Source organism: Tubulanus polymorphus, chromosome 12, assembly GCF_964204645.1.
Source record: "Tubulanus polymorphus chromosome 12, tnTubPoly1.2, whole genome shotgun sequence".
In the NCBI taxonomy this organism is placed as follows: Eukaryota; Metazoa; Nemertea; class Palaeonemertea; order Tubulaniformes; family Tubulanidae; genus Tubulanus; species Tubulanus polymorphus.
In genome coordinates, this window is record NC_134036.1 from 3,520,001 (window position 1) to 3,533,069 (window position 13,069).

Below are 13,069 nucleotides of genomic sequence, written 5' to 3' on the forward strand. Positions count from 1 at the left end.
AACTGCAAATATGTTCGGCGCGGAGATAATTAAAAACTCGTACTCTATCTCTCTCTCTCTCGTAGTAAAACCCGGTTCACAAACTATATTCAATCGAACAGCCTACACGAGTAGAGTCGATATAGACACGAACCCCGGCGAACGGAATGAAGAACGCAGTTTACGTGCCTCTTTCGCGAAAAGCGGCCGAGCAGAAAATATGCAATTACCGTAGTGACAATCGACTACAATGCGAAGCCAGGGCGCGTTTTTAAAAACACGACCGTTGAGTAAATAAACGTGCTTCGATCGCCAACTTTTAACAATCGCGTCATATGATCATATATCTATATACGAAATGACGGAATGAGTGAGGGGTGAGGGGACTGTTGTACGGTGTACTTCATTTAGTTCATCTGTACTGCATTTATCGCTATTTAAGCATCCTCCCTCGGCAGGGATTCGAACCTGATGGCATCGCTACAGTCGACCACAGCGCGGACCCTGCCACACTAGACCCGGTGCCCAGGTATACGGGCAGATTTGCCATAAGAAATCCTGCGGCACCGATCAGTTGCTTGTATGGATCAACAATTCAATAACGTATGGAAAAACCGCGGGCTTAAATAAAAAGGGATTTCTTATTGGCTAATAATGACAGCAATGTAAGTGAGGCGCCCAGTCTAGTGGCAGGGTTTCGAATCCCCACCATCATTTAATAGTATAAGTCTGAATTGCTTTGGACAGTTTGCGACTGTTCTTCCGATAGTTGATCGGCGCGACTTGCGTTCTGGAAATCGCCCCCAACTATTTGTGAGCAGTAACTTTTTACAAACTCAATCAACTATTCGCGAAAAAATATGCGAATACTTTCAAAATCGGAAAAAGAGTTCTAATAGTTCATTATCAAGTGAACTTCTCATTTTACTTTAAAAACTGTAAAAACTATTGAAATCAGAGATAGCGAGACTATTTAGCATTTGATTACAACGGAAAGTGCAATCTTCAACACTTCAATGCTATCGATACTGGCCACATAGAATATCTAACGACAAGGACAGAATTTTAGTGTGGTTACAATCAAGGTAATTGGTTATGTAATTGGTTATAATCAAGGTAACATGATTTTTAACGAAGGGATCATTCATTAATTACGTACGCATAAAATTTGAATTTTCCAACTCCCCTCCTCCCCCTCTGTACGCAAAATCGGCCATTTTTTCGTATACATTAAGCATTACAGTACGCGATTGCAGTGATCCCTCCCCCTCCCCTAATGCGTACGTAATATATGAATGACCCCGAAACAAATTACGAAGAAACAACAAAAAAATTTGACCTATGAGACGAAGAATAGTTAAGAATACTTCGAGGACAGGATCGTGTTGGTATTATTAATATTACCGCGATTCAAAGTGAAAAACGACTACGACGACATACTCCAGTTTTTCGAGAGGTCCGCGCGATGTCGACGAGAGCGATTATTCGAAGGAGATAAAAAACAAGTTCGTTCCCTTTCGTCGTCGCGCGTAACGCAGACCCGCGACTAAAACTGGTCTGACAATGTCTCTATTGACGATGACGGAAATATAATTATTCGGTAAATTATCCAGCCGTCCGTCAAAAAACCGTACGGGACGTAATTAACGCCGGCGCCCGCCAGAGCTCGATTGAAAAGTTAAACTGGTATTTTTTTTTTCTTTTTAGGAATTTGTTTAGACAGACAATTGAACCAGATATTAACCGCGCAGAAAAGACAGTATTTCATCCTCTGTCCCTGAAAAAAGCGAACAGTTTTTTTTTGACAAGTTGGAGCTTATTCTCAGCGGTCATTGAAAATTTCGAAACCGAATAACCTTCGGGAAACGTCGCGAGAAAATCTTAAGAGATCGATCGCGAATCAGGCGCAAGTATTCTCAAATAAGAAAAGATCAACAGATCCGTGGACTATCATTCTTCTACATGTCCGGAAGGGTCTGACTTGAGCAGAGTTTTCACTATATTGTCAAAGTCTGTTATAAAGCCATCCTATTTAATGCCCCTGTTCGCTTAACGCTAACATTTTTGTGAGAGCGAATTTTCCCGATCTTATTCAAATTCGACGAAAATACCATTATTTACAACACGGCCAAAATGATTTCCATTCGGTACAAACAGCGGTGTTATAAAGGAATTCTACTATATCGTCAAACTCTGATATTATCGTCATTCAAGACCCGACAAATCTCAACGAGGTCTTCTGTTTAGCACCCAACTCGGGATTCGCTTAAAAATTTCCGCTTCCCAAAAAACCTGACAAGTCTGGTGCCATCGCAGCACCAGCAGCGGGCTACCATACCGAAATACTGGCCACCATGACGGTCTACAACGACGACACCGACGACGACACTGCTGTTGTTATTACTGATGTGGTGGTCGTGTAACAGGTGGCCGCGCACAGCTGTCGTCAAAACGCTGCAACGAACAATTCATAGTTTAGTCATATACAACAATACACCGTACGCGTAGGGGAAAAACTGCCTGCCGCACGACACCGCAGCCATCGCGATCAAAACACGAACCGTTCAGATAACGGCAGATATTTACACGTGTCATTTTAAAAACCTGAATCCAGATCTGCTCTGATTAAGATTTCGTATCAGTGTCGTTCGTACCTAAATGTCGAGCGTGGTATTTTTACATTTCGTGTACATGTACTTAAAATGCGCTGTATAAGCGGCGCAATCTGCGTCTAATTCGAAAGCTTTTTTAAACCCCAAAAGCATATGCACGTTTCGTTTAAAAGTCGACTGGAAGCCGAGATTTATTTTTTTTTCAATTCGAATTATAATCATCGAAAACACGAAACTACTTTCCAAACACTTTGCCTCTGAACCGGACAACTGGTGCTGATTGCGAGCACTAAATATTGCTAGCTAAAAAGTCAACGCGCAGCATAGATGAATTCTTTACAAATTATCGAATACAAGAATTGATAGTTGAGAACTTTCTCCAAGCAATCCGCCTCTGGACCAGAAAACTGGCCCTTATTGCGAGAAAAAAAATAAACAGTCCTAGCTTCTGGCCAGCATTATCAAAGCAATTGCAGGCATATATACTGACGTAAGTCCTGTGTGTAATGGTGGTTTTTGAAACTTATGAGGACAGGAAAATCAAAGACGTTAGCCAAACATTATCACAGCACGACTGCGATGGTCACTCTGACTTCAAGTTTACTGCAAAACTAACTCACATTCGCCGAGTCGGGTGACATAGAAATGTAAACACAGGTTCATGAAACCATCAATTACTGATAGATAAGATAAAACATGATTGATCGATTATCAGAATTAGGGTAAACAATTGATAATGAAATCATCATAGCTTAAAAATCGTCCCTCGTCGGGAATCTAATTAATTCAATATATATATATATATATGTATATATATATATATATATATATATATATATATATATATATATATATATATATATATATATATATATATATATATATATATATATATATATATATAAAATCAGTGATAGGTTTAAGGGCGTGTATAACAGTGATGGCTATTTAGGTAAGAAATCCATTCTAAAAATATCCGTCTAGGAAATCAAAAGCTGCTAGAAATAAAGCCGAAGCAGCCTGCCTATAGATGTTACTAAACAAATCGATTAGATACACAATTCTCCATTACGCTGTATTTGTCACTATGTCCATACAATGTATCATCAAGTGGAGAGCTTCATGTATCGCGAGAAAGAAATAGTGAATGTCGCTCTTTGAAATTGGAAATGAACGATGAACTTCGAACTAGGTTCCGGTCACTGTGTATATCCCCATCGAACCGGGTCAGAACCACCAGGTCGGATCATAATGATCAATCTCCCCAGGTCTGATACTACCTATCATCCTAACCAGCATCATTCACTCAATACGAAATAATATTCCAGGTTGCGGGGATCACAGTACAAGGGGGATTCCAAAACTAACGTGCTAATCTGACCCGACTAACTTCAACAAAATATCGAATGAGATGATGTATTGCGAAGTAACATTCTATAAACTATGACATACATTTAAACAGAAGCTCGTTTCCAAATGCAAGCGGTTAAAGAAATTGGGACACAAAAATAGGAGAGAGGGAGAACGAAATACTTGATAGAGGAAAGAGAGGTATTCTCATCATCATCAACACACCAATACATTACACGCATACAACAGAGAGGGATGATTGAGAAGAGGAGAGCGATCATCAACTTTACCTTCACAATATATCCTATCCGTAACCGCAACCGAGTCCAGCTCGGGATCAACACCGACGACGACGGGATCAATAGAGGCGAACCAGATCGATAATCCGTGATGGCGAACGCGTTAATCCGGCTGATCGGGATTAAAAATAATATTCAGGGGATGATAGTTAATGTATCTATCGCGGCGGTGTGTAGGTAGCCTAGGTCTCGCACGATGAGTTCACTATGAACGACTATACTCTTTGTGGAGAGCCGTATCACTGCTGTTGAACGCGCGCAACGATATCGCATCCATGTTTTCAAACTAACGCTCGAACCCGAATCGTCGATATACGACCGCGAATTCGCTCCTTTAGTCTAATCACGAATACATGTATCTTCTACCGTTGAAAACCGCTAGAAAATCGCTGCCCGAGATCGCGATCGGTGCTTGTTTACGTGGCGCTTTTTGCGAGCGTATTGATACGAGATTCGCGTCGCGTGAACGGGTTTCAATTCGAAGAGGTTTGATTGGCGGCCGGAACAGCGCGATTAGCCAATCGTTATCGGCGCATCGGGTTGTAAGGTGTCGCCCTCGCGTGGCCAACAAAACAATTATGCAGATTACTCGGGCCGTTACGGTTACCCTCCCGCTTCAGTTTACAGCGCCGTATCCGCTCGCATCTGCCTCTGGTGGCTGCATCGATGCGTCAATCTTTTCATTACGAGTCAGAAATGACTGGAATAAATGTGATAAATATACACAAAGACACGGAGTTTTTAAATTTTTTTTCTTTTAGGATTACTAGCGATATCCGTAGGGTTGAACATACGAAATAGAAAATGTAAACAATACTGGCACACCCCACAGTCGACCCTCCCACTGGACTGCTGACCGCTAGAATTATTGTCAGCACCAATATTCACCCGATAAATAATATGTCTTTAAATATGAACGGGCAACCGAAATAAAGCAACTGGATTCCAATGATTGAGATTGTTTTCAGTTTGCCAGCATAAGTGCCGGGAATTCCCATAACCCTGATATTTGCCTTATTATCTTTATCATATTAAATCCAATTATTTTGTATGTTTGTACTCACGTGCTCTATGCAAATCATGTTTTGTGGACACCGAGATATGAATACGAATATTTTAGAAATATGTAAGTAAACTAATTGATAAAGATGTTCTACAAGTCGAGTCCTAAATAGATGTTTTTGATGTAACTTATGCTTGAACTTTTATTCCATTGCTCCATAATATAACAAAACTTACATAGGCTATAAAATAATACGTTGCATGTGTAAATGTGGTTCGTCACAAATTAACTAGCCCAACTTTTCTTTGTATTTGAGTCAGTGTGTTTGCGTTGAGCTGTTTGCCTTCGATAATTTTTGTTTTCATACATGTTTTACAGGTAATAATTCAATTTTCGTCACAAACTGCGGCCAGCCCGCGTGATTACGTATTTGAGCCAACGTTTGCGTTAAGTGTTTGTCTTTCAACGGATTGTCCTCGAACATCATTGAATTCTTCTCATCTGTTGTTTCAACTAAAGCAATTAATTTGTTTATTACGCTCTAACACAAACTTGTCCCTAATACTACTCTTTTTAATCACGAATATTGAGTATTTCATGGAACAAAGCGTTTGGTGAAAATTGATCTTAATTTCCCTGTGACAATTGCACGCTTGCGTCAGCCCCCCCCCTCCCTCCCCGTGTCGATGTAGACAGGGACGCATACGTACTCATTATGATATCTTTATGAAATCATTCTCTTTTACTTAATGAAATTAATGAATTAGCTTTAACTTGAATATCGCGGGTGCTTTTGAAATTAATCTTTCCACGAAAGTTTCTACGGAAAATGATTTAACCAGAAAGCGAAAAGAATATACACATATTGAAATGTTTGATTTTTGAGCGATGTTCATATTTGTTCATTTAGCTTCGCTAAGATTAGATGATATGTCGTAACAGTTTTATATTCAGTAATATTACAAAAGAATCCTCTAAATTTCGAAGTTTTAACGATTTTTGTCTTTGACGATAAGGTCCTTTGATACCATTCATTGAGATACTACGTCATGCACAGAGCATTCAGCAGAGACCGTAGTTTAAACCCGAACCAACTCCAAACCCGTTCAGTTATCCATGGACTACTCTAAAACGTTCTTAAGGTAGCAGTACCCCAATAAAGTTAAATTTTCTTCAAATTTATTTTTTTGTAAAATCTAATAGTTTAATATGTTAACTTTGATAATCAATGTGTTTTTAGGGTGAACAATCACTCAAACCATGTTTAATTAGCACTAATTAAAATTAAGCCCTTCTTTTGTTTTATGAAATACCTCCCTAGCAACGCATTTGGCCCTTGGATACGGGTATTTCAAAAAATTATTTTTCAAAAATTCAAAAACCTGGGGTTTGAACCCAATGTGTTCTACCTAGTTTACATATTTCTAAACAGATGGCAGCACCTCCTGGTGTATGGTAGTCCACTGAATGCTGTGTACTAACTTGTCTCAGTTGAAAGTAAATAGTGAACTTTAGCGTCAATTTTTTGTATGATTCAGACAAAATCAAGTGGATTCTGATCTATTACTGGTATTGTAAACACTATAAAACTATATTATAGTTATAATGGGCGATAAAAAACGTTCTGGCAGGAGAAAAAAACGAACTTTTAGTGGAGCTGCACCAAAGAAAAAATCCAAGATGGCGGCGCCCATGACTCCTGTGGCTAATGCAGCAAGTAGCGCAAAAATTGGTGAAAACTTGTCCCAAACACCATTGAATGACACTGAAAAGTATATCAAAGAAGGGTTCATCCTTATTGACAGTAGTATACTATGTGAAAACTTGTCAAAATTGGTAAAATGTCATCAATGTGGTAGTAGTAATGTGGAATGTCAAATCGACCGAGATGCTAAACAAGGCCTTGCTCATAGAATTTCTTTAAAATGTGATGCATGTGAAGAATCTGTGAGTAGTTTTGAAACTTCCAAAAAGACTGACGAAGGCAAATCTTCTACATATGAAGTGAATATACGAATGGTTTCGTTTGTTCGCGGAATAGGAAAGTCATATGATACCATCACTCAGTTCTCAACATATTTTAACTCTCCGCTACCAATGACAAGAAAAAGCTACCAACGCCTTCTAAAGCGTAATCATGCGGTAAATAAAGCTGTTGCCCTTGATAGCATGAAGGCTGCTGCAGCAGAAGTAAAAACTAAAGTTGGACGTGACTGCACAGTGTCCGTAGATGGTACATGGCAGCGCCGAGGACACGCAAGTCACCACGGCATTGTTTCAGTTATTTCTTCAGACACAGGTAAATGTCTAGATGCTGAAGCAATGTCAAACATCTGTCATGGCTGTGTGAAATGGCAGAATGCCGATAAGCAAAGTGAGAGGTATCTAAAGTGGAGAGCTGACCACAAATGTTCAATGAACCACACTGGTACAGCTAATTCAATGGAATCAGTAGGCGCTGTTCGAATATTTGGGCGCTCCGAACTTTTCAACGACCTAAGATATGTCAACTATCTAGGTGATGGCGATTCATCTGCGTTCAAAACTGTTGCGGACTCGAAACCGTATGATTGTGACATCCAAAAGTTAGAATGTATTGGCCACGTCCAAAAACGCGTTGGTGCCCGGCTCCGAAAACTCAAAACCAATATGAAAGGTAAAAAGCTAGCTGACGGCAAAGGCATAGGTGGTTTAGGTCGTTTGACAAAAATGAAGATTGATGTTCTGCAGAACTATTTTGGACTTGCCATACGACAAAACACCGGAAATCTGATAGACATGCAGAACAATCTGATGGCAAGTTTATACCATGTCGCAAGTACTGATGAAAATCCGAATCATCACAAATGCCCTAGTGGCGACGACACATGGTGTAAATTCAATAAGGACCCAAATTTCAAACACAAACATGGTTTACCAGGTGCCATCCTAGACATCATAGAGCCTATATATGATGATCTTACTGATGCCTCACTCCTAGCTAAATGTCTCCATGGTATGACTCAAAACAACAACGAGTGCCTGAATAAGCTCATTTGGGATCGCTGCCCAAAAGAGATATTTGTGGGTAACCTTGTGATTGAGGATGGTTTATATAGTGCGATTAGTTACTTTAATGATGGTGGATTATCTGTTTACCGGCTTTTAGAAGGGCTTAAACTCAATCCAGGATATTACACAACAATCGGTCTGCGTCGAAGTGACAATGCCCGCATATATCATTCCAGACGAAAAAGTCTGGATGAATCGAAAAGTCGTCGAAAAATTATTCGTGGCAAGAAAAAACACTTTCAGGACACTAAAGAAGCACAAGAGGGCGATACCTACAGTAAAGGTGGACACTGACTCGTTTCAGTAGTGCATTGTACATCATATATTGAAAAATACACTAGAAATCCATTACATTTCCATATTCCCTTGTTTTTAATGTCGATTTTCTCGGAACCATTGGTAGCAATACTTCAAACATCATATCTTTGTCAGTTTTCATTCAATTCCCTTGAAATTTGGAATACAACAGCTTGACTATACACATGAAGGAATGACGAGAGCTTTTGTTGATACTTTTGTTTGAAAGGGTCCTATTTGGCCCATGAATATCTAATTAGGTCAAAAAATTCATGATTTTTAGAAATTTTGGCTTTTTTTCTTTTAGAATTGAAATTTCAAAAAGTTCTCTCGTCAGATCATTCAGGATACTATGATGATTAAAGAATTTAAATTTCATAACGTTGTGATGAATACTTTTTAAGATATGCTGTTTGACGAATTGCTGAATTTTCTGATATTGGCGGCCATCTTGGATGCTAATTTGCATAATTTATGCATAAATTTTTTTAGACTCATTAATTAATGTGTTGTTATTTCATTGGTATTGATAACTTTTTATAATATCATAAGGCATTCTACTTAAGTTCTGTGGGGTACTGCTACCTTAAACGTTTTGTTTTAGAGTCCACGATCTATGGTACGGCGTACGAGAATCCTTGATTAGTTATAGCTTAATCCGCTAGGTAGCGATACTTCCTAATGCGCGCAACTTACTACTCATATTTAGATACATTTTTAAAGTTTTCGCTGTATAAAGTAATCTTTATTACTTCATAACTAGCTTAATTCATCAAAATAGGTATTGATAAACAAAGATACCTCAATTACTGCGAATATTCTAGATAGTATGTGTGCATTTTGTTTTTTAGAATGCTTTAGTTTAGGTTTTTGTAAATACTTTATTTTCCACCATGAACCATGGTTGGAGTGTAAATCAACATAAATTCTATTTTGCGCTATGCACATAATGAATCGTTTTATGCTGAATTCTGTAAATATGAATATATGTTCGGTATATTACTCTTAGCTATAGTCACAATTTTTAATCAACTTCCGTAAACTCACACGTATCCATGATATTTCCACCAGGATTGGAGTTAATTCAAAATAAGATTTGATTATGATATATTTTTGCATGAATATTGTTACAGAGTTTACATATAATTACACAATTTAAACCTTATTCCTTTAGGAATTCAGTGTTTGTAGAACCACTTTGACAATTTGTAAAAAAAACCTGCAAGATACAGAATGAAATAATGCAAGGGTTTATCTATGGCGAAAATCGTGACGAAAACAAACCATCAGTAATAAAACTTCATTTCATCAGACGCAAAGTTTTAATGAATATGCTCCTAAACACATATACGTAACACTCCGACTGAGAAATCAAAGAAGTTTTGTTTATTTTTGTATAAGTTCAGAACTTAAGATCATACAAGCAACTCGAAAAAAACATCTCCTATTTCCATTTGTTCAAAATATGCAACTGACGAACAAAAATATGCTTCAAAAATACACGGCAAAACGCGTAACCTGTTAATCAACCACCAGCAGAACGATTTCGATTATAATTTCATACGATATCTTTTGCTTTTAAGGTATATTGAGTTTATTTGACAGATTAACTAGAAATACCAAAACGTCGTATAAATCAAAACCTGTGTAGGATACTTCAAACTTTTAGGTCAATTCAGTTCGATGACGATTCAACGAATTTTCTGCTATATGTCTGTGAAATTTGTAGATCAGATTGAATTCATTATCTAAAATGATTGATAATAACAATATTCTATATGTGTTTTACACAAAAAAACCAAGATAATCGGAGGAAATTGTGATTTTGATGCGAATATTCGTATTGGCTTGGTTCCGACTTCGGCATCGGTTAGTCGATTCACTACACAGTCGATCGAGCGCGTTTCTTGGTGTCCCGCGGCTGAATATTCGTCGAAAATACCCAATTCACAATAATCCTACTTTCAAAAGCATATTCTGATATCGGAGAATATTTTCTATGTCCAATCGAGGGCGTTTTCGAGTGGAATTCGAGTTTAATTCGGGAACGTCCGCGTATCCCGATCCGACAAAATGGCCGACCCGGGCGGGTTGTGTTTTTGCCTGGTCGGAAATAGGAGTATAATTCTCGCATAAATAACCAATCGATTCGCACGAAACTTCGCCCAGTAACACAAGACAACTATATCTTCGATTTGCAAAAAAGAAAAGTTGAAAAAAATAATTCCGTCCGAGTGAATCAAGCGTTTTAAAACGTCATTTAAGATTTCCGATAAGCGTAGCCGCGACGTACGGCCTAATTTCGATACGATAAGCCGATCCGATCGGAACGAAATTTATACCGTCGGAAAGCCAAGGTCGTTAGCTTTCGAACGCTGTACGAATCGCGAAAATCGGCGCCGTAATTTCGATAGAAAAGTGATTTTAATTCGCGCTAGTGAACACAAACCGTATCGGCCGAACGAATCGAGCAACGCGTCAGCCGTCTGCGACGCACAGGCGGTACGATCGCGTCGGCAATAGTAGAATTAGTATCGACGCGTTCAGCGGCGGAGCCATTACTCGCTACTCGCTCAGCGCTTCATCGATAACTCTCTCTACGCAGTCTACGACTCGACTTCTCCAACCGCTTTAACTATGTCTGACGCAGCATCTCCGAAGAAGGCCGCCGCCGCCGCCGCCAAGAAGGTCGCCAAGCCGAAAGCTCAACACCCGTCCACCGCCGTCATGGTGAAAGCCGCCATCAGCAACCTGGCCAGCAAGACCGGTTCGTCGTTAGTGGCCATCAAGAACTACATCGAGGCCAACTACAAGGGCATCGACATGCAACGCCAGAGCCGATTCATCCGAACCAACTTGTCCGACGGAGTCGTCAAAGGCATCTACGTCCGACACCAGGGAAAAGGCACCGGCGCCTCGGGTAGCTTCCGCCTGAGCCAGGACACGAAGAAGGCCGAGAAAGCAGCAGCCAAACCAAAGCCGGCGAAGAAACCAGCCGCCAAGAAGGCAGACGCCGCTGCCAAGAAACCGGCCGCTAAGAAGAAGGCCACTACTGCCAAGAAAACCGCCACCGCCAAGAAGACGAAGTCGCCGGCCAAGAAAGCAGCCAAGCCGAAGAAGGCTAAGTCTCCAGCAAAGAAGAAGCCCGCTGCGAAGTCCGCCGCCAAAAAGAAGACACCAGCCAAGGGAAAGAAACCAGCCAAGAAGTAATTCTTCACTTTAGCTGCTGGGTTTTTGTTTCTTTTGAAACCGAAAAACGGTCCTTGTCAGGACCACCCAAAATCTCCCAGAAAGAGCTGGTATGCCCTGCCCTCGCTTAGCTTTGCTTCATTCCTCGCCCAGTGGAGTTGATCTTAAGATCGTTGATCACGGGCTGTGAAACTTATCGACTGGTGTCCGTATCGTGAAGATATCGAGTAACCCACACGGTGATGTACCAAGAGATTTCTTACGAACTTTTTATCTTTCACGTTATATCAGTGTGGGTTACTCTATATCATCTGATAGTGGGCTATAGACAATATATATTTTGAGGTGAGGTGGACCGCTTCCAGATTCATTCGCCACCCGTCTCATTCACTCAAATGATTCGGGCACAATATCTCCATGCATTATTGCAAACAATGAGTCTACACCCCCACACCCCGGTAAATCTTTTTTGGGTTTCGACGTGAATGGGTAGCACATCACTTGAGACGCGCGACTTCCCGCTTGGCAACAGGGAATTAGTTCGGTAAACTTTGACGTGGAGAACAGACTATGAACCAATTTTAAACAGAATCTAAAGGGTAACGATTAATATGTATCAATAATTGACGATGGCGGTGAGGAGAGTTCGAATCATTTTTAGTTCTTGATGAGCAAAATTCGTTTATCACCGTTAAACTCTGTACATCCCAGGTTTTTTTTTCTAACCTATCAAGGAAATCGGTTTAAGACTACGGTTCAAACTTTAGTTCCTGTCGGGTATCGTGATCAGTCGAAGAGAAACGACCGTAGCACATATACTACGGTACGGATAGTGTCAGTACGAGACAAGCATCGAATGCGATTAATATCTTTTTGGTAGGTATTTTGCTTTTGCAAAGTTAACAGAGTGAGAAAATACGACTAAATCGTGCTTTCTTTGTAATCTAGAATTTCCATTTTTACTACGTGTACTTCCAAACAAGGAATTATGGTCGTCTGAATAAGAGACGTGTTGTGTGGGCTCCCCTTGTTCGGATACACGACTATAGGAATCTTTTTGTCACGCATTTGGGCAGTAGGAGACGTACTCATACTCGATAGGTACTTAAAACACCCGCGAGACCAGACTCATTCCACGCGGGGTATAGCGACAACCGAATGCATCATTCAACGAAATATATGTATGATTGTGCGTTTCGTCAGTCGCAGAATATCATCTACAAGAACAACGACACTAACGCCGTACTTTTCTACGAGCAAGCTCGTATGTGTACTTTGAATGCCAGACT

General features: G+C 40.0%; 3 protein-coding genes across 3 annotated transcripts in view; 2 read left to right on the forward strand and 1 right to left on the reverse strand.

Annotated features, from left to right (window-relative positions):
• LOC141913896 (transcription factor 12-like) overlaps positions 1-4,403 on the reverse strand; it is a 78,160-nt gene extending 73,757 nt beyond the window's left edge. The window contains exon 1 of the mRNA XM_074805083.1: positions 4,232-4,403. The gene's annotated coding sequence lies outside the window, so the exon portion shown is untranslated. The remainder of the gene's footprint in view (positions 1-4,231) is intronic.
• A 2,394-nt stretch (positions 4,404-6,797) lies between these two features.
• On the forward strand, positions 6,798-8,975 carry LOC141914130 (uncharacterized). Its single transcript, XM_074805397.1, has one exon. The coding sequence runs from the start codon at positions 6,849-6,851 to the stop codon at positions 8,586-8,588; it is 1,740 nt and encodes a 579-aa protein (XP_074661498.1). The 5' UTR covers positions 6,798-6,848; the 3' UTR covers positions 8,589-8,975.
• A 2,253-nt stretch (positions 8,976-11,228) lies between these two features.
• LOC141914191 (histone H1-like) lies at positions 11,229-11,801 on the forward strand. Its single transcript, XM_074805458.1, has one exon. It carries the CDS (start codon positions 11,229-11,231, stop codon positions 11,799-11,801), a length of 573 nt encoding a protein of 190 aa, XP_074661559.1.
• Positions 11,802-13,069: the final 1,268 nt, after the last annotated feature.